This window comes from Talpa europaea (assembly GCF_964194135.1).
Source record: "Talpa europaea genome assembly, chromosome: 6".
Lineage (NCBI taxonomy): Eukaryota > Metazoa > Chordata > Mammalia > Eulipotyphla > Talpidae > Talpa > Talpa europaea.
Genome location: NC_140072.1, coordinates 64,184,323 through 64,211,224, shown reverse-complemented (window position 1 = coordinate 64,211,224; position 26,902 = coordinate 64,184,323). Strand labels below are relative to the sequence as shown.

Below are 26,902 nucleotides of genomic sequence, written 5' to 3'. Positions count from 1 at the left end.
GTATATAGTTATATATCATTCTGGTCTTAAAATTTCATTTCTCTCATATCTAATGATGTTGAATGTTTTTCTTGTACTTATTCACTCTGGTGAAATGTCTCAGATCTTTTGTCCAGTTTCTAATGGGATTGTTATTTGATGTTGGGTTTTGAACACTATAGAATATGTTAGCTGCTAGTCCTTTGTTGGTTGGATATATGTGGTTTGAAATATTTTCTCCCAATTTGAAGCTTGTCCTTTCACCCTTCTCACTTTTGAAGAAGGCTAAAGTTAGTTTTGGTGCAATTGAATTGAACAAGTTTTTCCTCTTGTGCATTATGTTTTGGGGCCAAGTCTAAAACTCTGCCTAGGCCTAGATCCCAAAGGTTTCCTTCTATTTAAAAAAAAAAAAAAACAGCTTTACAATTTGTATTATATACAATACCCTGATCAATTTAAATTTTGTATAGATTATGAGACTTAGGTTGAGGTTCATTTTTAGTTTTTTTTTTTGGTGTGTGTGTGTGTGTGTGTATTTTATTTTATTTTATTTTTAAATTTTTGTCCTTTTTTTAAGATTTATTTATTTATTTATACAAGCACTGGGTACAATCAGAAGCGCGGGAGGGCGAGAGAATTCTCCAGAGCCAGAGCAGGGAACAGAACAGGCAGACTGATGAAATACACTGCTGAGGAGAGCAATGGGCGCGACAGGAGAGGTCTGTGGCACCATGTGGGACCCTCGCCGGTGGCCGGGGATCGAACCGGTGCTGCAGAGGCTGCAGGCAGCTTCACAGCCCAGTGCTCAACCGCTGTGCCACCAGGGGAGGCAGTGTGTGTGTGTGTGTGTGTGTGTGTGTTTGTGTGTGTGTGTATTTTAAAATGTAAGTGTTCAAGCATTACTGCATTAGAACATGAATGGATTAATCAGATACATGAATGTGTACATTGAATCATAGTGAATGTGCAACAAAAATGCAGCTAGATGTGTTGTACTGGTAGTTCAGATATTTTAAATGGTATTGAAAGAGGAGCTCTACAGTTCCTGGTTTGGTGGTGCAGGGAACTTGCCCAACTCCATTGCATTGCCCCTTTAGCAACTGAATGCAGCAGAGCATACCTGGCTCTTCTCCACCCCTTGCATCCACCAACACACTTGGCATTAGACAGCTGACCCCGACCAGGTTGGGTTTTACACATCACTGAGTTTTGGGTTTTGAAACCCATGCCACTGTTGTGAGCAAAGGGAGGAGTGAAGGGATCCTGAAAGCCATAAAAGTTGGGGCAATAGACAGATTTGGGATTCTCACCTAGGAAGACCATTGGATCCCCTCTTCAGGTCTACAGTTCCTTGAACGCTCTTCTGGGATAACCTTCACTTTTGACCTTGGACTTATCGTTTAGGATAGTCGATTGTAGCTCCTGCCTCCAGCATAACTGGTGCTACCTCTAAGAGCTGACCCTTGCTGCCTGATCCTCTAGCACTGCCTCCCAACCACTTTTGCCTGATCCTCTGAAATCTTAGGTGCCTGTTGGGCACCACAGCCCTGTTCCTGTGGCTTCTAAGATCTGTCTGCACCTGCGTGATTGCAACTGCCTGATCCATGTGGCTGGCCTATTCCCTCTCTACCTTTCGAGCCGTCTCCTGGTGCTGTTGCCTCAGGTGTGCTACTTGGCCTGATCTCCAGATAGCTGCTGCTGGCTGCTGTGGTGCTGCCTGAGCACTACTATCTGTGATCACCTTTAGCATCCACCGTGAGTTGTGTCCTGGTCCACCACACTGGTATTCCACCAGCCACAGGTGCTCATTGAAGGAACAACACCATCTTTTATGAGCAGCTTTTGGTTTGGACTGTTGGACACTGCAGACATTATCTGGGGTGGAACTGACAGCCATTTGTGGCCTTAAAAAGTCTTTCCTTTTTTATCTCTCCCAATTACCCCTTATAAATAAACCCTGTTGTTACACTCTGAGTTGAGTCAAGTCTTACAATTTTAAGTACACCGGAGAGGACCTTTCTGTGACATTTCCCCAGGTTTGCATGGTTTCAGTATTGCCACGGATAATGAGATTTTCCAAAATGTCTGTTTATAAATTTTTGACCAAAACAAAGTACATGTTATCCTAGTTGTATTCCTGGAACATCTGGTGTTTATTAAAACTATAAAAAGAAAAATATTCATTACTAGATTCAAATAATTGTTGACAAGTTTTTCACTTAATGTCAGATGGGACATTGCCAAGTTATGTGGTACGGTCATTTGTTTTCTGTGAATGTTCTTTAGCAGGGTTGGAAAACTATCTGCAGTCACACTATCTTTTTATGTATTATCTAGGAGTTAAGAATGGTGTTACATTTTGGGTTTTTTAAAACACTTTTTAAAGAATTTGCAAAAAGGGGAATAATATGTAATGGAGATGGTAACATCTTTACAAAAAGTTTGCTAAATGCTGTTTTCCTGAGCATTGCAGAATGCCTAGCATCACCTGCTGCTACTTATTATTAGATGCCAACAGCACTTCAGTCACTATGAAACCAGACATAACATACAATATTTCTCAAGTGCTTATGGGGGACAATACTACTTCATTGAGAATTGCTACCTTGTCAGTTTTCAATTTTTCATTCCTCTGATACTCTTAACACGTTGTAATACATGCATGATTTATTTCCACCAGAGTTCCTATGTTTGTAATTTTCTTTCTCTTCCATTCAAGGAAACAGTTAAAATCCAGAAGGAAATTGTTAATGTAAGCATAACCTTAAAAAACACTTCAACTTATACTAGTAAAACTAAATCTTTTTTTTTTTTAAGATTTATTTATTTATACAAGCATTTATTTATTTATACAGAGGTGCAGGAGGATGAGAGAATTCACCAGAGACAGAGCAGGGAGCAGAACAGGCAGAAGGATGGAAATACACTGCTGAGAGGAGCAGCAGGTGAGACCAGAGAGGTCTGCCATGCTATGTGGGATTAGAACCGGTGCTGCAGAGGCTGCAGACAGCTTCAAAGCACTGCACTCAACCTGCTGTGCCACTGGGGAGGCCCAGTAAAAAATCTTTACAAACTTCAACACCTTTACTAATAATAACACAGTACTTGTAACTTTAATCTTATATGTTATAGTAGAATATTTCATAACATCCTGATTTATAATTACTGAAGCAAGTAATAGCTAGCTATTGAATAACTTTAATCAGGGAAGTGGCAGGACCCTATTGAAATTTTAGATAGATCATTTGGTGGTGGTATAAAGACAGACTTTGGTGTGGTTTTTTTTGGGGGGGTGCTATAAGCCTACTTCAAGGACAAGATAGTGAGGGCCTCTGCTGCAAGTTAGTAGGGACAGAGCAGAGGGGACATATTAGAGAATTATTTCAGATGTAAAAGTAGGTATAGAGCTTGGATGATTAAACATATAGGGATTAATTTGGTCATCTGCCTGTTCTGCTCCCTGCTTTGTCTCTGGTGAATCCTCTCACCCTCCTGTGCCTCTGACCTGTACCTCAGCTCTTGTATAAAAATAAATAAATCTTTAAAAAAATTTTTTTTAACCTCTGTTGATTACTAGAATCACTTGGGAAACTTTCAAACAATACCAATTCCTGGGACCGATTCTAGAATTTATAGAAATCAGAATTTCTGGGATGGAGTCTGGGCACTGATATTTTTAAAATGTTCCTCATTATTCTAGTTTGTAGCCAGTGTTCAGAACCACTAATTAAGTAGAGGAGGAAGAAGTATCAGGGATAAGTAGGGCTGCCAACTTAGAGTTCTGGCAATTGGATGTGACATACCTTGAACAGTGTCTATTCCATAATAACTATTCAACTATTCCTCAAACTAAATGAAAACTGACGATTGTGAACTCAAACCAAAATCAGTTCCTCATTAAATTTCCAGTTATTCTATTTTTTTTAACATTTTTTTTTTAAGATTTTTTATTTTTATACAAGAGCTGGAGTACAGGCCAGAGGCATGGGAGGATGAGAGGATTCACCAGAGACAGAGCAGGGAGCAGAACAGGCAGACAGCAGAAATACACTGCTGAGGGGAGCAGTGGGCACGACAGGAGAGGTCTGCAGTGCCATGCGGGAATCGCCCTCGCTGGCTGGGAATCGAACCAGCGCTGCAGAGGCTGCAGACAGCTTCACAGAGCTGCGCTCAACCCACTGCGCCACTGGGGAGGCCTCCAGTTATTCTAAATTTGGATTAATTGACCCATGTCAAGTTAACTAGAACCCAACCAAAATAACTTGTGCCCCAAGTGAAATTATATCAGAATGATATGATTTGAGGTAAAGGTTAATACAGATCACCTGGATTGTGACATGTTATTGCGAAGCAAAATGCCAGTGGAAATAATTTTACTTAGTTATAGTATTTCATACAAATTAATGTTTCTGTTGCATGTACAGCCAGGGGACCAGAGATTTGGAGTTCTCCAATTTGCTAAATAGGCAGATAGTCAATAAACATTTATTGAATTGTAATGTCAAATATCTTTAACCTACCAGACATTTATATTTATCAATTCTTTTTATACTAAAGGAGGAATGAAAGGCAGCATGTTTGTCTTTGCACTGCAGCCCCATTTGCTCTATCTGTATTTCACCTTTATATTACTCTATTGTAAGTCCTGTTGCCCAAGTTTATTTATTTATTTATTTTTAAAAGATTTATTTATTTTTGCTTATAAGAACTGGGGTACAGGCCAGAGGTACGGGGGTGAGAGGATTCACCAGAGAGAGTGGGGAGCAGAACAGGCAGACTGACCAAAATACAGTACTGAGGGGAGCAGCAGGTGAGGCAGGAGATGTCTGCTGCACCACATGGGTCACCTCCCTGGCCGGCTGGGGATTGAACTCATGCTGCAGAGGCTGGCAATAGCTTCACAGTGCTGTGCTTAACCCTTTGTGCCATTAAGGAAGCCCCCGCCATTGCCCAAGTTTAATCAAGACTCTTGTTTCAAATGCTGGGAATATAGCTTAACCTATCTTGAATAGTAAAAGGAATTTTTTGTGCCTGTGTGTGGAAAGGATGCTGATATGCCGTACAGAATTAAAGGAGTGTCTGCAGAAACCAGGCCTTGGATGTTACGGAACAGTGCTATCGCTCCATCAGAACCCACTCTCGTCTCTGTGTGGCTTCTTTCTTTTTTTTCTTTTTCTTTTTTTTTTTTTATTGCAGTCAGGTCTTTTCTAAAAGATCAAAGATGATGGCTGCTGCAACCCCAGCCTCCTATCCTTCTGGTACCATACCCCAAAATGGAAGACCATTTTTCTTTCTGTGAGTCTCATTTGGACTAGAGAAAGGAGGGTGTTATGATTTGTCTGGTTTGGAATCCTTGCGATCCCTGATGGCCAGGACTGTATAAGAATATACCAAAGAAGAGTCAGGAGAAAGCTTGTCCTGAGGCCAAATCATTAACTGTCACTGTTCTCAACAAGGCTTTGTTGCTCAACCCTTTCATGATTTCCCATTGCAATTAAGTTGCTTTTTGTTTCAGAACAATAACAGTTAAGTTTTGAAGATTATGGAAAAGCATATAGTATACAATTTCAGAGTAGTGTTAGTACAAAACTAAAATGCAAAATGAAATGCATTAATTTGCAAAACTAAAATGCAAGAAAAAAGAAAAAACTAAAAAACAAAAATGATTGATTTAACAAAATTTACTTAGTGCTTCTTATGGACAAGCCTTTTTATAGCTACAGTATATCCAACCAAGCTTAGTTATAAGGTACTATAAAAGTTATGTGAGATTTCATCAGAGAATGAATTAATTTTATTGTTTTATTTTATTAAATAATATATTTAAATTATTTCAATTTATTACTATTATTTTCTACTATTGAACTGTGTATTTTTTTTTAAAAGATTTATCTATTTATACAAGAGCTGGGGTACAGGCCAGAGGTGCGGGGAAGGTGAGGTGAGAGGATTCACCAGACACAAAGTGGGGAGCAGAACAGGCAGAGGGACTGAAGACACTGCTGAGGGGAGCAGCAGGTGAGACAGGAGAGGTCTGCTGCGCCATGTTGGTTACTCCCTGGCTGGCTGGGAATCAAACCCGCCCTGCAGAGGCTGCCGACAGCTTCATAGCGCTGAGCTCAACCTGCTGTACCACTGGGGAGGCCTGAAACTGGGTATTTAAAAGGTTGTAGTTATTTGTATAAATTGTAGGCATAAATTTTTAACAGTTTTTCTGATATTTAATATTTGCAAAGGGAATATTTTTGTATTTATGAATAACTAATTCTCATTACTGTCATTTGATGGCCCTTTTTGAGAGTCTGTTCAGTAATTAAAAATCACTGAAAATATGATCTAAAGTTATTTACCGAATTCAAATTTATTACTTTTTTTTTTGGTCATTATAGTCTATTGCATCTGCAGACATGGATTTCAACCAGCTGGAGGCATTCTTGACTGCTCAAACCAAAAAGCAAGGTGGAATCACATCTGACCAAGCTGCTGTCATTTCCAAGTTTTGGAAGAATCATAAGACAAAAATCCGAGAGAGCCTCATGAACCAGAGCCGCTGGGACAGTGGACTTCGAGGCTTGAGCTGGAGAGTTGATGGCAAATCACAGTCAAGGCATTCACCTCAAATACACACGCCTGTTGCTGTAATGGAGCTGGAATTGGGGAAAAGTGGACAGGTATGTTCAACATTATTAACCATACTCAGATTACTGTTGTATAATAGTCTTCTTTACAGACATAATAAAAATAATAGGAAGGACCCTGTTTCCTAGAATCTTTTTTCAGAGAGAGAATCATCTGAAAATTTAGATATTCCATTTGTGAATAGATTCTGGTATCAGCCTTAGGGTCCTGGCAGCTAGCTTAGATAAAACAAAGTGGGTCAGTAAGGTGATTGCACTGAAGTTGGCTACTGTTCCATTTTGGTTAGATCTCAGAATTCTTGGCATTTGGTCAGAATCTCTAAGACAATGACAGAAATACTAAATAAAGACTGGGAATTGAGATGAAACACTGACTAAGATGATTTCATCTAGTCATCTGTATAGGCAGTCAGACGTATAGCAGGGTGTCTTAATGATAGTAATGTATTGTTCCTAAAGACCATAAGTGCTACTCCGGCTTGGAGCCCACAAATAATTATCAGTTTAATCTTTATTATTTACAAAATGGTGCTGCTTTTCCTTGTTGCTTTTCTTGCTTTTCCAGTCATTATAGAAGATAATTTTAGCATCTACACGCTTTTTCTTGAATAAATTCAGTTTGTGCTCCAAATGACAGCCAGATCAAACTTTTAATGACCTGTATATGTCTTTAGGGGAAAAATGAAGCAACTTGTAATTAGGAAGAAAAACCCCAGATGGTTCAATCGGTTAGTCAGATTTATTTTCAGCTAAATAACAAAATAAGTTCTTCTGTTACATCCTATGGTAGAAATGTATTTCTTCTCTTCTAATGATGAAAGTATTTCTTAACTGGCAGGTTCCCTCACACGTTCACTGCTTGAATTTCTTAGACTTTTTCAGTCTTTGTAGTTCCATACTGACTTTATTTTTAACTTAAAAGTTAATTTTTTTTAAATAATTCTTTCTCAAAATACATTTGAAGGATATTTTATTCAGTTACTATAAAGTAGTTCTAATTAACTTTATTGACTTCGGTTTATTTGACCTTAAAGTTCATTCTCTAACCATTTTGTTGGATGGATGGATGGATGGATAGATAGATAGATAGATAGATAGATAGATAGATAGATAGATAGATAGATACACAGATATAGCTCCCTCCTGTTTAGAGATCAAAAAGTGACAGATTAGAAAGGTGCAGTGAGTACATTTGAATATCTTAGTTTTACTAGCCATTTGTACAAATTATTCTTTTTTCTATTCTGTCAGTAATGATTATTCATTTTGTCTTTAAATATTTAGCATTTGGTCAGGAATATAAAAATAAACATCTGTATCAGATTTCCCTAAGAAGCTTTTACAGTATTTCTTTAACTTGATATTTTCCTCATATTTAATCTTGTTAACGAAAGTGCCTAAATTTTTTAAATTGTTTTAAAAATTCATAGATTTTTTTAAACAGTAGGATGATTTTTGTCAACTAGTAAATCTGAACATCATTATGAATTGTTATCTGGTTAGTTTTAGGAATATTTCATGATAACTTAGGATAGGTTGGTGACGTTGATGTGAAAGGCCAAATATTTTAAGCTTGACAGCCATACAGTTTCTGTCAAAAATACTAAACTTTGTTGCAGCTCAAAAGCAGCCATAGACAGTATATAAATAAATGGGCATTACTGTGTTTATTTTTTTTTTAAGATTTATTTTTTTATGCATATAAGAACTGGAGTACAGGCCAGAGGTGTGGGGGGTGAGAGGATTCACCAGAGACAGAGTGGGGAGCAGAACAGGCAGATTGACTGAAATACACTGCTGAGGGGAGCAGTGGGCTCAGCAGGAGATGTCTGCTGTGCCATGTGGGTCACCTCCCTGGCTGGGGATTGAACTTGTGCCGCGGCGGCTGCGGGTAGCTTCATAGGTTGCATCTTAACCCTTTGTGCCACCAGGGAGGCCCCGTGTGTTTATTTTTTAAAGATTTATTTTATTTATTTATGCATACAAGAACTGGACTATAGGCCAGAGGTTCAGTGGGTGAGAGGATTCACCAGAGACAGAGTGAAGAGCAGAACAGGCAGATCCACTGAAATACACTGCTGAGGGAAATAGCAGGGTGAGGCAGGTGAGGTCTCCTGTGCCATGTAGGTCAGCTTCCTGCCCGGGCATTGAATCATGCTGCAGTGGCTGGCAGTAGCTTGATAGTGCTGAGACTTTCACTCCTGTGCCACTAAGGAGACTCTGTGTTTATTCTTTTTTAAAGATTTATTTATTTATGCATACAAGAGCTGGGGTACAGGCCAGAGGTGTTGGGGGGTGAGAGGATTCACCAGAGACAGAGTGGGGAACACAAAAGGCAGGTTAACTGAAATACACTGCTGAGGGGAGCAGTGGGCAAGTCAGGAGAGGTCTTCTGCGTCATGTGGGTAGCTCCCTGGCCGGGGATTGAACTTATGCTGCAGTGGCTGTGGATAGCTTCATAGGTTGCGTCTTAACCCCTCACACCGCCAGGGAGGCCCAGACCCTGTGTTTATTTTTAGGAGCTTTACCTATCTCAATAAAATCAAGGTCTTAGTCCTTAAGCACTCACCTAAAGTGAATTAACTAGGCCAGCGGTATATCTCCATTTTCAGGAGGAGGCATTTGAGATGGGTAAGTGACTTGCCTCTCATATAAAGTGAGAACTAAAATGAGAATCACCAGACTGATGTTTTCAAAAAAACATTGATTTTAACATTTAGCAGCTTTTGTTAGCTTCTCACAAAATTTTTGTGCCAAGAAAACATGTTGGTTTGTACAATATGGAAATCAAGAGCATTGATAGGATTATTTATTACTCAGCAAAATAAATAAATAAAAAAGGACAACTTTTGATACACACAATGAAGTGATTGAATTTAAAAATCATTTGCTAAGCGAAATAAGCCAGATGAAAACTTTTTAAAAATCATAATACATTGCCGGGGACCAGCCTCCGGCAAAACGTCTTGCCAGGGGTTCCTGAAAGGATGAGACGGCCTAGGCGAAAACGAAAGGGCTGAAACTTAAGGGCTGAGGGGAAGGGGATGAGGTAGAATGAGGAGACACTGACACTTGGTGAGGTGCTAGTATCTTCTGCCGAGAGACTCAGTAGGTCTTTTTTTATTCATTATTAGTAATAATAATAAGGAAATACATTATCATGTGTAAAGCATAAACAATTAGTATATTATGTTTCCCATAGACTACTGGCCCCTACAGGTCTCAGTTAGACGGCAGCTTTCAAGGTTAACAGATAATAAACCAAACCTAACATTAAAGTTACTTATTTTTTTATTTAGACAATTATTTAAAACAGTGAATAACCGCCAGTGCATCCCTATCAGCTAAAGCCTAAGCATTAAAGGACTATTTTATTTACATGACCTTCAGCCGGAGACCAGTTGCAGTTCAGCTATTAGAACTTTTTTTACCTAGAAATTGTTTAACTCAAATAGCTTTATATTAAAAACTTTTCCAAGAAACTTCAAGAGAAAACAAAATAGAAGGACCTATTATAATTATTGTATTGTTATGCTTGTCAGGCATATTCAATAACTTGTCTTCCATTGTCAAGTGGGCCAAACTGCCCAACAACTAATTTCTAAACAGACAATTTTCCATGCTATTTACTTACAGTATGCTGATACATATAATTTATTGCCTAATATACTTTGTGATAAATTTTTCTCTATGTCCATGAACAAAAAGCAAAGGGATGTCAGATCTTCAGCCCCACGGTGTGAGACCCTTTTTCTTAGCTGCTTGTCAGTATCCTATCTGGCTGGGGCAACAAGACCTCCTGCAGCATTTCCCCCTTTTTTGTTTTTGACCATTATTTTTATGGCGATGAAGATTGAATATATGGATGTTGGAATGCAGTTTTAGATGAAAATTTTACCGGGTTTTAGTGTGAAAGAAAATCAGTCCCTCCAGGTATTGTCCATTGTGGAAAGCAAAAGTTTTTTATTTTTGGAAAAACAGTTCATTAGTCCAAGTAAAAAAATTTAGAGACATTAGCCAAAACAAGACAGTAAATATGTCAAAATTTTAGAAAAAAAAATTTTAAAATGGTTTAATTTATGTAAAACACAAATTTTCCCAACCTTGATTCCAAACTTTAACAGTATAGCAAAAGTTTGTAAACTAAATTTATTTTTAAACCATATTACCTATTTTTGTATATAATTACAGGGCAGAATAACTAAACAGTAATTTTAGCTGGCTTTGTTGGAACACTTTATATATGATCAGAGCAAACTGTTGGCATTCGGTCCATGTAGGCTTTAGGAACAAAGTTGGTTTCATCAGACTCCACCTGGGCTTTTCTCTCCATGAGGGTACCAGGGACTTTTCGTTGGCTGGGTTGTCCAGTCCTGTCAATGGAGGCAAGCTTCCTTACCTTTTTTGGAGGTTTCTGGAACCCTACGAACAAAGTAAATAGGTTTTTTTTTTTTTTGGTTTAGCTCTGTTTTAACTTTTTGGAAGAACTCTACATAAAGCCACACAATTAAACTTATGTCCAAATTTGTTTGTTTAAACAGACAAAATTTCTATGGAAGTTATGCAAAAACAGACTTTGAGATAAGTAGTAAAAGATTATTACTACTATTTTTATGTTGTGTTGGTATCAAGGGGAGAGAAAATGCAAACACAAGTTAGCTTTTCTGAAAAAAAATATTGCAACCTTGTTGCAGATCCAGATCACCAAAACAAGAAAACTTTGTGGATTTAGAACAAAATGCAAAAAAAAAAAAAAAAATTACCAGTATTATGTCAAAGAAAACTTAGTAAATATTAGGTGCATTTTTAGGTCTATTTAGTCCTTAGTAGGAAAGTTTTACTCTCAACAGTTTCATCAATAGGAATTCATTGAGGTTTTTTTTTTCCTATTTTTCCAGAAACAATTTTTGTAATAACAATTAGTAAATAATAAATAATCAATAATCAATAAACAATGGAAATATACAATATTACAAGGTGACAATCACCACTGACAATTTGTATACATATTAGGTACTGAAAGGTATTATACACATTTTAGAAAACCAGTGTTAACATTTTTGTACATGCCAAAGTTTTATTATTTTTCCCAAATGACAATGCTTTTTTTTCAGTTTTACTACACTAGGTAAGCCAAATAGAACAAATTTATCTAACGCCTTTCCCAGGAGGAAAGGGAGAAACTTTGTGGAGTGTCTCAGGAGCTCTACTGAGGTTTCACAAAATTTCCTTGCATCAGCCAAATGACAGGCTACCAGATTTGAAATTGAATTTAGATTTTTAGGAAGCTTTGCCATAAGCATCAGAAAAACAACAGAAACAACAACACAAAATTTCCATGAAGGCACCGGTTTTGTCCAGCACCATAATGTTGACAACTTTACTGAAATGGCCTGTGTTGACAACTTCACTGAAATGGCCTGTGTGGACAACTTCACTGAAACGGCCTGTGTGGCCACACGAAAGCAAGATTTAGTATTAATTAGTCCTTTTTTCATTAAATGAATAAATTGATCAAATAATGTAACACAGCCAAATTTTCAACACATATTATTGTTTTTTTTTAAACCCATTATTTGCAGGTTTTATAAAGCAAGGCAAATAAAATTTACTTTCCTCAAACCTTTTACAACTTACTACATACCCTTAATTTTAGCTTTTTTTTCTATTTTTCCATATTCTGGCACAACCAGACATTTTAATTTTAAGATAAAACTATTTTTTTTTACCTTTTTTTTTAATTAACCATTAGTCATTAATTTTTTTTTTTTTTCAGACATCACTGAAACTTTCAACAAATCTTGATGGTGTTTTTTTTTTAGTAGTCCAGAACATAAGGAGGTGCTTTGTGTGTTCACCACCCCAAAATGTTACTTTAAACATTGCAGATTTTTAAAATTGACTTAAAAACAGTATAGCTTAGTTGTACTTGGTAAAGTTAATATGAAAAAAAAAAATTTTACATATACATTTATATATGCATATATATACGTTTTTAGTCAAGGAAAGAAAAATACTTTAAAGATACATTTACACAGAGTAGATTATTAATATTTAATATAATTTTAAGGCATATATGTTTTGAATTATATTATAAAATTTGAATTAGTTTTTGTATATTAAAAATTTTGGAAGATGATGTCAAAATTTGTTTTTATGAGAATTTATATAGGCGCCATTTATTATTAGTCCTCCGGAGGTAAAAAACAAAACAAAACAAAAACACAAAGACAGACACAAACAGACACAGAGATTTTTTGATATATATATAAATTTTTGGCCATGTGTATATATTTTAAAATATAGTTATTTTACTAATATGTGTGAAGATACTGAGGTTTAGATTTTAGCTTAAAAATGTTTATATTACCACTTTATATTTTATTATGTAGTTTTAACAAGAAACTTAACCTTTTATAGTTTTAATAAGTAAATTTAAAAGTTTTTATTTAACCAATAAGTATTCTGTATAGCTTGTTAACAAGTCAAAAGTAACTCAACAGTTTTTGCCTAAGACAATTTAGACTTTAAAATCAGAGAAACACAGGGAAATAGAACTATTTTTGTAGAATGAACCAAAATAATTTTTTAAGGTGGACAATAGCAAAGTTTAGTCCCCCACAGCAGGAAGGCAGTAGAGACCTGCCAGTGATCTCAACACTGGAGAAAAAGTCCAGGCAGCTGCTTGTTGAGATCAAGGGCAGCCCCCACAAGCCCACTGAAGTGGGTTTATACTATTTTAATAAAAACCTTTTAGTCATATTATAGTCATATAATTTTATATAGTCATATTTAACCATTTTTTATTACTTTATCAATTGTGAATGAACTTTGAATATTATTATTTAGAAATGCCTTATTTATTTATTTATTTTAAAAGAAACAAATGGCAAAACTCCACCAGGGGGAACCTAGCCTTCTCCCTAAATAATTAACAGGAAAAGATTGGAGTATTTTTTTTTTCATTTAAGATCATGACACATTATTTCTTACTTGTTTTTGAGTTTTTATTTTTATCTCAACAATTTTAGCCATGTCAGGGCTGGAAATTTGGGCTGGATTTTGGAATGGTCTCATAATTGGGAGCCGATGCCTTTGCAAAGAGGTCACTATTGGCTCTAGAATCAACTTTTAGCTTTTGAAAAACAATTTTACTATTCCAAGAATCCTGATCACTTTCTCTAATACTGTTTTGTTAATACGGGGCTGTCAGCTGAGTCCTCTTTGATGTCCTTTAGGCATGCAGACAGCCATAATTTTCTTCTGTCTTTTGGAAACCAAGAACAACACATCTCAACAAAATTTAGGAAACTAGCCAATTGCGCATGAGAGGTCTTAAGGCCTCTCTTAACAAGTATACTTATATCAATAAAGAGTCCTCTTTCCTTAGACTCAGTATGGCCCAATGCTTCTCAACGATAAAGACACTCACTCGCCTTATCACATAATAAGACACTCACTCGCCTTATTACGGTTCTGACTTACTGCTTCCCTCAAACCTGCTTTCTCTACAGGCGGGTATGCGCCCTACCCTATGGAGCAGATCCTAGCCGTCCCCGCACGGGAAAGAAATCTTACCTTTCAAGTCCCTGTTCGGGCGCCACTTGCCGGGGACCAGCCTCCGGCAAAACGTCTTGCCAGGGGTTCCTGAAAGGATGAGACGGCCTAGGCGAAAACGAAAGGGCTGAAACTTAAGGGCTGAGGGGAAGGGGATGAGGTAGAATGAGGAGACACTGACACTTGGTGAGGTGCTAGTATCTTCTGCTGAGAGACTCAGCAGGTCTTTTTTTATTCATTATTAGTAATAATAATAAGGAAATACATTATCATGTGTAAAGCATAAACAATTAGTATATTATGTTTCCCATAGACTACTGGCCCCTACAGGTCTCAGCTAGACGGCAGCTTTCAAGGTTAACAGATAATAAACCAAACCTAACATTAAAGCTACTTATTTTTTTACTTAGACAATTATTTAAAACAGTGAATAACCGCCAGTGCATCCCTATCAGCTAAAGCCTAAGCATCAAAGGACTATTCTATTCACATGACCTTCAGCCGGAGACCAGCTGCAGTTCAGCTATCAGAACTTTTTTTACCTAGAAATTCCTTAACTCAAATAGCTTCATATTAAAAACTTTTCCAAGAAACTTCAAGAGAAAACAAAATAGAAGGACCTATTATAATTATTGTATTGTTATGCTTGTCAGGCATATTCAATAACTTGTCTTCCATTGTCAAGTGGGCCAAACTGCCCAACAACTAATTTCTAAACAGACAATTTTCCATGCTATTTACTTACAGTATGCTGATACATACAATTTATTGCCTAATATACTTTGTGATAAATTTTTCTCTATGTCCATGAACAAAAAGCAAAGGGATGTCAGATCTTCAGCCCCACGGTGTGAGACCCTTTTTCTTAGCTGCTTGTCAGTATCCTATCTGGCTGGGGCAACAAGACCTCCTGCAGCATCACATGTTGCCATTCATAAAATTCTAGAAATGCTAAGTAATCTATAATGACAGAAAGCAGATACCTTGAGGATAAAAGTAGAGGTAGGTTAGATTTCAGAAGGGTGCATGGAAATTTATTTTGTAAAGATTTATTTATTTATGGATATAACAACTGGGGTACAGGACAGAGATGTGGGGGTGTCAGGATTCACCAGAGACAGAGTGGGGAACAGAACAGGCAGACTGACCAAAGTACACTGCTGAGGGGAGCAGCCGGCGAGTCAGGAGTGGTCTGCTGAGCCATGTGGGTTGCTGCCTGGCAGGCCGTGGATCGAACTCTTGCTGTAAAGGCTGCGGATTGCTTTATAGTGCGGTGCTTAACCCCTTGTGCCACCAGGGAGGCCCATGCATGGAAATTTTTAAGAGTGATAAAAAATGTTTCCTATGTCAATTATATCAATATTTTCATGGGTGTGTACATATATCAAAACTTACGAAGTTGTATACTTCATATATACAGCTTATAGTACATTACTTATACTTCAATTTTTTTTTCTTTTCTTTTTTCCAAAAGACTTATTTATTTATGCATAAAAGAGCTGGGGTACAGGCCAGAGATGCGGGAGGTAAGAGGATTGACCAGAGACAGAGTGGGGAACAGAACAGGCAGAGTGACTGAAATACACTGCTGAGGGGAGCAGCGGGCAAGACAGGAGAGGTCTGCTGCGCCATGTGGGTTGCTCCCTGGCCGGCCCGGGGATTGAACTCATGCTCCAGAGGTTGCAGATTGCTTCATAGTGCGGTGCTTAACCCCTTGAGCCACCGGGGAGGCCCTATACTTCAAATTTGTAAAAATAAATGGTCACCATGAAATTGCTTGAAATTATACTTTATTTTTATTTTTTTAAAGATTTATTTATTTATACTAGCACTGGGTACAGTCAGAAGCACGGGAAGGTGAGAGAATTTACCAGAGCCAGAGCGGGGAACAGAACGGGCAGACTGACAAAGTACACTGCTGAGGGGAGCAGCTGGCATGGCAGGAGAGGTCGGCACACCATGTGGGATCCTTGCCAGTGGCCAGGGATTGAACTGGTGCTACAGAGGCTGTGGGCAGCTTCGCAGCCCAGCGCTCAACTGCTGCGCCACCAGGGAGGCCCTGAAATTATACTTTAGCCCATAGAATCCTTTGACTGCAAATATATTTTCAGTTAAGAAAAGTTGTAAAGAAAGAAGTAAATAAAAATAGGGTCTAGGCTGATGTAAAATAAATAGTCCAAATCTTATAGGAAATGTTACTTTGTGAAACTTGGATTCTTGGTTAGTACCTCTGTCGACCTTTAGGAGAATATTTGCAAAATAGTCCGCTGAATCAAGTTTCCAATTTTTAGGCTACCTATAAGCAACAGAGTCAAACAGTATTTTCACACTGCTGACATTAGATAACTTGTGGGACAATTAATTACACTACAATATCAAGAGGTTGCTTCCAAGAAGTATGACCAAGTTTTTTTTTTAAACTTTTGTATGTTTGTGTTTCTATTCATAAACTGCACCCAAAGCAATTAATACAGTCTACAATCTATGTCATCCTAAATCACTGAGTCTCAGCCATAGGTACACATAAGGTGCACTCATGGAACTTTAAAAATTTTCATGGTCAGGATGTACCTCAGACCAATTAAATAAGAATCTGTGGGAATGGGGCCTAGGCATCAGTATTAGTAGTTGCATTATTCATTCAGGATTGAGAATGACCATATTCAAAGGTAGCCAGTAGTCTGATTTTTTTTTCCTTTTCATCAGCACACGGCAAGTTTGTTGAGGAGAGGAAAAAAGGAAAGAGAGATGCCTGCATAGACATACCGGCAGGCAGGAGAGTTGCCACCTGTAGCATGATTTAAAATGTTAATAGAGCCTGGTATCAAAATTTTTATGACAATTTACTATATATTGGCATGTTACTTCTACTTACCATAATGTGTGGATAATTTATTTATAATTTACATTTTTATAAGTATAAAAAAATTTCTAATACTTTTTGTTTATATAGTTCTAAATTTTATTATTTATTCAGAAGTAGATGTGGTGGTGGTAAGTTTTTTTGTTTGTTTTTCCCTCCCTATTTAAATTTCTCTCTCCTGTTCAGTTTGTCTGTCTTACTACTTTCTCTTGTTTGAAAAGTACATTTGGGACATCCCTGGTTGCGCAAGGGGTAAAGCACCACACTATGAAGCAATTTGCAGCCTCTGCAGCATGAGTTCGATCCCTGGCTGGCCAGGGAGCAATCCACATGGCAAAGCAGACCTCTCCTGTCTCACCCACTGCTCCCTTCAGCAGTGTATTTCAGTCAGTCTGCCTGTTCTGCTCCCCACTCTTTCTGGTGAATCCTCTCACCCCCCGCATCTGTGGCCTGTACCCCAGCTCTTGTATACATAAATAAATAAATATTAAAAAAGAAAAAAAGAAAAGTGCATTTGACAGCAACCAGGTATATGCGTTATTTTTTTTTAATTATTGGCTGCAATATATAATGCCTTTGGGATATGAGGAAGCGGAGCAATAGAGAAATAACTAAGGCAATATACCTTGATGCAGATCTGCAAAGATAAAGAAAATAGATATGCACTGCTAATTAATTATTTATAGTGAATATTTTTCTTCAGCAGAAGTAAAAGTTTTGTAAGAATAAAAAATAAATTCAATTGTAAAAGTACACAGAAAATTTTGAGGTGAGCAATTTATGTCCGAATGGAAGAACATCAAATACCTTACTTGTGAGATTGAAATGTGATTATTTGGCTGAGGTTTAAATCACCGACAGTTGTTGAAGACTGCTCAAATCTGGCCTGTGTCTAAAGGAGAGTTTCATTGTTTTGCTTACTTAATAAAATTATTGTGTTTTCTTTTCATGGGACTCAGAGATTATCATAAAGTGTTTTCTTTCTTTAAAACAGTACCTTTGGGGGCATAATTTATATGTTTAGTGGAGTCTTGATTATTGTTATTTCTACTTTTAAGACTGAATTTTGGAATTTTATAAAGATGTATTGGTTTTTCTTTTGTGAGTTCTTGGTTTTAAAGATCAGTAAGACAATTTGTAAAGAAACAATTTAGCTACAGACTCAGAGATGAACCATTTAGTATTACGTTACTGTTCTTCTCTTTCAATGAGTTGTTCTTTCATATAAACATAGAGATTCTCTGCTTGTAGAAATTCTGAAATATAGAGCTCTTTTCCTTTACTGCCTCAAAAAAGAGGCTAATGGTAATGCCTTTTTAAAAAAAAAAAAAGATTTATTTATTTATGCATACAAGAGCTGGGGTACAGGCCAGAGGTGCGGGGTTGGGGGTTGGGGAGGTGAGAAGTTTCACCAGAGACAGAGTGGGGAACAGAATAGGCAGATTGACCGAAGTACACTGCTGAGGGGAGCAGCAGGGCGAGTCAGGAGAGGTCTGCTGTGCCATGTGGGTTGCTCCCTGGCCGGCTGGGGATCAAACTCATGCTATAGAAGTTGCGATAGCTTCATAGGTTGCATCTTAACCCCTTGAGCCACCAGGGAGCCCCCCCCCTTTTTTAAAGATTTATTTATTTATGCATACAGCTGAGGTACAGGTCAGAGGTGTGGGGGGTGAGAGGATTCACCAGAGACAGAGTGGGGAAAAGAACAGGCAGACTGACTGAAGTACGCTGCTGAGGGGAGCAGTGGGTGAGACAGGAGAGGTCAGCCTCGCCATGTGGGAATCTCCCTGGCCAGCCGGAGATTGAACTCATGCTACAGAGGCTGCGGATTGCTTCATAGTGCAGTGCTTAACCCCTTGTGCCACCAGGAAGGCCCTGGTAATGCCTTTTTAGAGCTAAGGCTTAATGTACCAAGCACTCTTGTTTTTAGATTATGTTTTCAGCAGGCATTAGGAAGAATATAGAGGCTATTTTCTTGATCTAATTTTTTTCTTTGCAACTCTTCATGTACTCATTTAAAGTTAGATTAAGAGGAATATGCAGTGATCAGTGATATGCTCACTCTAATTTATAGAATCAAGACAGATTAAACTGGATGAAAAGGCCAACATTTTTATCTGGAGCATAGGTAAACATCTGATCTTAAAGGGAGATATTCACCAATTTTTAATTTCAACAATTACTTCTAAAACTAGTATGCTGATCTCCTTGTATAATTCTGGCTTATAAGGTATAAGAACCTACTAACACTCTGTATACACTATTGTAGCTTCACAACCCTGAGTAATGTGATAGCTTTCTATACTATATTATGTAAGAAGCAAACTAAAACATATTTCAATAACACTTTCTTATATGTTTGTTTTATATGTTTATAAATGTATGTAGACTTTATAGAGATAGGATAGAAAGAGTAAATAGTGTCATATTTTATCAACACTCAGTCACCATTTGAGATCATGTTGCCTTACTTGAAATAGCTACAGAGGGAATCTTAGGTATCTTACCTTTTTTTTTTTTTTTAAAGATTTATTTTTTATTTATACAAGCACTGGGTACAGTCAGAAGTGCTAGAGGGTGAGAGAATTCACCAGAGCCAGAGCGGAGGGCAGAGCAGGCAGACCAATGAAATACACTGCTGAGGGGAGCAGTGGGCGTGGCAGGAGAGGTCTGCGCGCCATGTGGGACCCTCGCAGGCAGCTGGGGATCGAACCAGCGCTGCAGAGGCTGCAGGCAGCTTTGCAGCCCAGCGCTCAACTGCTGTGCCACCAGGGGAGGCCCTCTTACTTTTTTTTTTTTTAAAGATTTATTTATTTATGCATACAAGAACTGGGGTACAGGCCAGAGGAGCAGGGGGTGAGAGGATTCACCAGAGACAGAGTGGAGAGCAGAACAGGCAGATCCACTGAAATACACTGCTAAGGGGAGCAGTGGGTGAGACTGGAGAGGTCTGCTGTGCCATGTGGTTCAGCTCCCTGGCCAGGGATTGAATTCTTGCTGCTGTGGCTGCAGATGGCTTCATAGTGCTGAGACTTAACCCTTGTGCTACCACGGATGCCCTTTTAACAAAGTAATAAAAGGAAAACCTCTGAAAAAATTAGTAAAATTAATCTACAGTAATAAACCACCCTTTGTTAGTAGGGACTGATGAAATTTAACATTTTGAGGATACTTAAATTAATTTAGAATGCATTTTTTAAAAAAATGCAGGCATTCTCCACTTTATATCAGGTTTAGAACATGGATTTAACTTTGATTCTGCATGGCACAACTTTTCTTTGTAGCTCTAAGATGTGTTTCACAACAGTTTGTGTCCAAAAGTTGTGGTCCTTAACTTAGTTTTAAGATGTAACTTACAGAAGATAAGGCCTAAAGTCTGTAATAACACAGAATATTTGACATGCTTAAATTCTCTTTTCTTTGAAACACTTGTCTTCTAGTATACCACATTTGCTTAATTTTCCTACTGACTTTCCTTTTCCTTTTTCCTTTTTAGATTTCTTTTGCTTTCTTTTTCATTTCCTCAACCTCTAAATATTGGAGTGTTTCTGGGGATAAGACCTTGGTTCTCATTTCTTCTGTGCCTACACCACATCTCCAGGGTGATCTCATCTAGTTTCATGGGTTTAAATAAAATCTGAGGGCCTCTGTGGTGGCGCAGGGGCTCAAACACAGTACTGTGAAGCTATCCGCAGCCTCTGCAGTTAAGTTCTATCCCTGGCTGGAATAGAACTACCCACATGGCACAGCAGACCTCTCCTGACTCACCCGCTGCTCCCCTCAGCAGTGTATTTCAGTCAGTCTGCCTGTTCTGCTCTCCACTCTGTCTCTGGTGAATCCTCTTCCACCCCTCTCTCCCCCACTCTGGACTGTATCTCAGTTCTTGTATGCATAAATAAATAAATCTTTAAAAATAAATAAATAAATAAATGCAATCTGAATGTTAATGATTACCAAATTTGTATCTCCAAACTGAATTTCCCTGCTAAATTCTAGATATTTACTTTTGACATACTTGAGAATTACTTAAATATGGAAAAGGCATCAAAAAGTTGATGTGCCTCAAATTAAATTCCTCACATATGCCTCCAAACTCTTTCCCTCCTGCATTTGTTCTTATCTCAGCTGCTGGCATCCTCATTCTTCAGGTTCATGTCCTCTTTTTCTTACACACCCATATGGATCATCAAATCTTGCTGGATTTAATTTTAAAATATGCATACAATTTGACTATTACTACCACTCCACCCCACTCTCTGTTCATATCACCAGTGTTCTTCTCCTACGTTTTAATAACATCTTCATAGCTGATCTCTCTGTATTGGTTCTTTAGTCTATTTTCAACATACACTAGTATGTCAATAGTGACTATGTTAAAGCAAAAGTCAGTATATTCATGGCTTTCATCTCACCTTAGTGGCTTTTATTTCAATCAGGTTAATAGCTGTATCGTCCTTAATTTGCTCTAGACCCAGTGGCCTCTTTGATGATTCTTGGAATATGCCAAGCATGCTGCCTTTTTAGGGTCTGCATTTGCTGTTTCTTCTCTCTGGATTAATTTTCCCTTAGATATTTGCAGTTAGCTTTTTCACTTTTGTGAGGCTTGTATTTTTTTTCAGTTCATCTTCTCAGTAGGCTTTCATTGACCACCTTCTCTACAAGAAGTTTAGTTCTCCACTTTCTTCTTTTATTTTTTAAAAGCTTCATTGAACTGTAATTTCTATGCAATAAACTATCCATTTGAAGGATCCAATGTGATTGATTTTGTTTTTTTTAAAAGATTATTTGTGCATTCAAGAGCTGGGGTGTAGGCCAGAGGTGTGGGAGTGGTGAGAGGATTCACTAGGAACAGGTGGACTGACTGAAATACGTTGCCGAGGGGAGCAGTGGGCGAGACAGGAGAGGTCTGCTGCGGTAAGCTCTCCGGCAGGGAATGGAAGTGGTGCTGCAGTGGCTGACCATAGCTTCATAGTGCGGAGACTTAACCCCTTGTGCCACCAGTGAAGCCCAATTTGAGTAATTCTGAATGGTGTGTATGCTTGTGAAACTATCTACTGCACCCACTACAGTCAAGAGAGAGATGTATTTTTTACTCCCTAAAGTCTCCTTGTGCCCCTTTACAGTCCATCCTTTTCTCCACCCCATTCCTAGGCAACCATGGATGTACCTTTTGTTATCAATGGTTTGTTTTTTTCTGTTTTATTTTTTCTTACTATCTCGTAACTACATATCATATATATTTTGCTTATTTATCTTGTCTGTGCTTGACATTAGCATGTAAGAGGGAAAGATTTTTGTTATCTTGTTCATTGTTATGTCTTCAAGGTCTATCTAGGATGCTGCCTGGCACGTGAGGTTCAGTAAATATTGAATGAATAACTGAATGGGTTTCATGGACTTGTGGCACTCTCTTTTACATTTGCACCTTTATTCCACAGTCATGGCAGTCTCTTCCTTTTTAAATTTTATTGTGACATGTTTTAAAATTATTTGTAAAACTTAGGGATAACTAATAAATACCAGTATTGTGCCAAAAGAAAAAAAAAAAGGCGAAAATGGGAGAACCTTTAGAGGGAGCTATTGTAGCGACCCAGATAAGACAATATTAACAAGGAAGATGGAAATAATTTCAGCCATCAAGGTGAAGAGAAGTGAGCAGATAGAAGGAATGTTTTGAAAGTGGATGAATTGTCTTGAGATGAATTAGAAGGGATGTGGAAAATGAAAGAAATTGAGGAATTGAGGATAACGCTTCAGTTTTTTTAAAAAAAGATTTATTTTATTTATTTATGCATAGAAGAGCTGGGGTATAGGCCAGAGGGGGGGGTGAGTGTGTGTGAGAGGGTTCACCAGAGACAGAGTGGGGAGCAGAGCAGGCAGATCCTCTGAAACACACTGCTTTGGGGAGCAGCAGGCGAGACAGGAGAGGATCAAACTCTTGCCACGGATAGCTTGATGATGCTGAAACTTAACCCCTTACGCCACCAGGGAGGTGCAGTAATTTTATTTTTTAAACTACCAATTCATAAACAGATGCATTTGAGAATATTAAGCTTAAGTTTTTTCCTAATAGGCTTTTTCAAACCACTGTTTCTTATGTTGTGCCCTTTCCCCTTTTCTGTATATGTGTTATATGGTAATAGAAAGATTTAAAGAGGGAGGAAAGGAGAGGAGGAGGGAGGGAGGAAGAGTGAGGAGAGCAGGGGAGAGGAAAAGGATTGTTTGTCTTTGCAAACTCATTGACCCTGTGAGAACTGGGCTTTGGCACTGCTGAAGTCCTCAGCTTCTGATTAGCGAGTAGCCTGCCAACGGGCATCCCCTGGTGTTGGACTTCTTTCAGATTGTTGCTGTTCAGGCTCTCTGGTTCTATTCTTTCAGACAGCTGGGGTGCTTGAGAGGAAGCCAGGAAACCAAGCTTTAAGAGGGCTTGGAAACAATTTTTGGATTTAAGTCCTTTGTGCTAACCTCCTGGTGACAGTGTATCCAGCTCAGCAATGTTGAAACTGCTTGTGTTTATCTAGTAATTGTGTACTGACTGGGTGGTTGTGGGCTTCATTCCATATAATGCCACTGCTGTACTGCCAAGATAAATGCAGACCACCTCTGGCCCAAATCCATTCTTAGCACGTTTTAAAAATTGTATATACATAACATAAAATTTACCGTTTAACCATTTGTAAATGTACGGTTCAGTATCGTTAAGTATATTCACAATTTTTTGTAACCATCACCACTCTCTAGTTCCAGAATTTTTCATTATCTCAATTAGGAACTCTGCACCCATTTAACAGTAACTCTCCATTTCCACCTTTCTCCCACCCCTGGTAACTTATGTCTACTTCCTGTGCCTATGAATTTGTCTATTTTAAGTACCTCATATAAGTAGAATTATACAATATTTGCCCTTTTGTGTCTGCCTTAATTCAGTTAGCATAATCTTTAACATAATTTTGACAGAAAGTACAGCAATGTTTTCAAGTTCTAGATCTTATCTAAAAATGGGTAGTAGTAACAACTAAGTTTCTAATTTTAATAATCCATGGTGTTCTGTTTTGGGCTTATAGGGAACAGAACAGAAAATCCTCTTTCAAATACCTTAGAGACCCATTGATCATGTCAGAGTGTTATAGAGCAACCCCGATATTAAACGGGTTCCTGGCTGTGGGTCCTCACCCGCGCGCTTAAAAGGGACTTATGAATACTCTACTACAGACACACGCAAAAGGGTTAATAAAAGGTTTATTTACAAGAGAAAAAGAAATAAGGGAAATGTACAACTCAGGGAGAAAATAGGGAAATAAAGTCTTTAATGCGTCCTACCCGATCCCACGACCTGGAAACCCAAAGTCACTCTCCGAGCTGGCCGGACGCTGCGAGCTGGCTGAGAGCCCAAAAATGGAGAGCCCCCAAAGCCCACGTGTCTGCCTTTTGTATCCACCTGGCTGCTTAATCCCACCCTCAGGTCCCAGCCACCTTCCCTTTGGTGGTGATGGGATTTGGAGTTCCCAGTGTCTTTGGCTTTGACCTGGGGTGGGGGTGGAGTCCACAAAGCCTATATGGAATTTGCTTTGGGACATCCTTTTCCCCCTAACAATTCCCCCCTTTCACTTGTTGCCACCATTTCCATGGTGATGAAGATCAAATATATGGAGGTTGGGATGCAGTCTCAGATGAACATTTTGTCAGGTTCCAGTGTGAAAGAAAACCAGTCTCTCCAGGTATTTGTCCATTGTGGAAAGCAAAAGTCCTCCACTCCAGGAAAAATAGTTCATCAGTTTAAGCCAAAAAAAAAAATCTGGAGGCGTTAGCCAAAACAAGACAGCAGATATGTAAAAATTACAGGAAAAAAAAATCTTAAAATGGTTCAACTGATGTAAAAACACAAATTTTCTCAACCTTGATCCCAAACTTTTAACAGCAAAGCAAAAGTTTGCAAAACTAAATCTACTTTTAAACCATTTTTTCCTATTTTTGCATAAAATCACAGGGTAGAAATAACTAACAGCAATTTTTAGCTGGCTTTGTTGAAATATTCCATACAGGATCAGAGCGAACCGGTGGCATCCAGTCGATGTATGCTTCAGGTATAAAGTTGGTCTCATCAGACTCCACCTGGGCTTTCCTCTTCTCGAGGGTACCAGGGCATTTTCGTTGGCCGGGTTGTCCAGTCCTGCCAATGGAGGCAAGCTTCCTCACCTTCTTTGGAGGTCTCTGGAACCCTACAAACAAGGCAAACAGGTTCTCCTCTTCTTGGTTCAGCTCTTTTTCAACTTTCTGGAAGAACTCCACACAAAGCCACACAATCAAACTCACGTCCATTTTTTTTGTTAAAACAGACAAAATCCCTATGGAAGTTATGCAAAAACAGACTGAAATAAGTAGCAAAAATTACTACCACTATTTGTATGCTGTGTTGGTATCAAGGGGAGAGAAAATGTGACAAGTTAGCTTTGCTGGGCAAAAAATTGCAACCTTTCTGCAGATCCTGGTTACTCAAAACAAAACAAAACAAAACAAAAACTTCGTGGATTCAGGACAGAATGCATAAAAAAATTTCCAGTATTATGTCAAAGAAACCTTAGTAAATGTCAGGTATATTTCCAGGTCTATTCAGTCCTTTGTAGGAAAGTTTTTTTACTCTCAACAGTTCCATCAATAGGAATCTGTTGAGACCTTTTCTCCCTATATTTCCAGAAACAATTTCTGTAGATGTGAAACAATTGAATTATACAATATTACAAGGTGACAAGCACCATTGACAATTTACATATATACCAGATACTGAGAGGTTTTTTCCATACACATTTTAGAAAACTACTGTTAACATTTTGTACATACCAAAGTTTTACCATTTTTCCCAAGTGACAATGCTTCCCTTCCAGTTTTACTTCATTAGGTAAAAGCCAAATAGAACAAATTCATGTAATGCCTTCCCAGGAGGAAAAGAAGAAACTTCGTGGAGTGTCTCAGGAGCTCTACTGAGGTTCCACAAAATTTCCTTGCATCAGTCAAATGACAGGCTACCAAATTTGTACTTGAATTTAGATATTTGGGAAGCTTTGCCATAAATATCAGAAAATTAACAGAAACAACAATATTCAATCTCTATGAAGGCACCGGCTTAGTTCAGTAGCACAATGTTGACAATCAAACCATAACTTTTTTTTTTTTTTTCTTTCCCCAACATCTATGGGCACCATGTATACCAATTTGTCGATCACTGGAGGTCAAGACGGTTAGACACAAGGACATACTGACAGACAACATATAGACACAAAGAGCTCTTTAGTTACCATTCATCACGCGTGGGATATCCCATACAACTGCAGTTTGTCTGGGTGCCAAGCTGTTATAGAGCAACCCCGATATTAAACGGGTTCCTGGCTGTGGGTCCTCACCCGCGCGCTTTAAAGGGACTTATGAATACTCTACTACAGACACACGCGAAAGGGTTAATAAAAGGTTTATTTACAAGAGAAAAAGAACTAAGGGAAATGTACAACTCAGGGAGAAAATAGGGAAATAAAGTCTTTAATGCGTCCTACCCGATCCCACGACCTGGAAACCCAAAGTCACTCTCCGAGCTGGCCGGACGCTGCGAGCTGGCTGAGAGCCCAAAAATGGAGAGCCCCCAAAGCCCACGTGTCTGCCTTTTGTATCCACCTGGCTGCTTAACCCCACCCTCAGGTCCCAGCCACCTTCCCTTTGGTGGTGATGGGATTTGGAGTTCCCAGTGTCTTTGGCTTTGACCTGGGGTGGGGGTGGAGTCCACAAAGCCTATATGGAATTTGCTTTGGGACATCCTTTTCCCCCTAACAAGAGTATATAGGAAAAACAGAGTAGGAATTAACAAGGGAGAGTCCTG

The 26,902-nt window shown here is 38.4% G+C and overlaps 1 protein-coding gene across 1 annotated transcript in view; it reads left to right on the top strand.

The window, feature by feature from the left end:
- The window catches only part of COMMD1 (copper metabolism domain containing 1), a gene marked incomplete at both ends in the record, with an annotated part of 146,094 nt that overhangs the window by 42,046 nt on the left and 77,146 nt on the right, over nt 1-26,902 (top strand). The window contains one exon of the mRNA XM_084234711.1: nt 6,369-6,650. Coding sequence (XP_084090837.1) covers nt 6,369-6,650 — 282 coding nt within the window. The remainder of the gene's footprint in view (nt 1-6,368; nt 6,651-26,902) is intronic.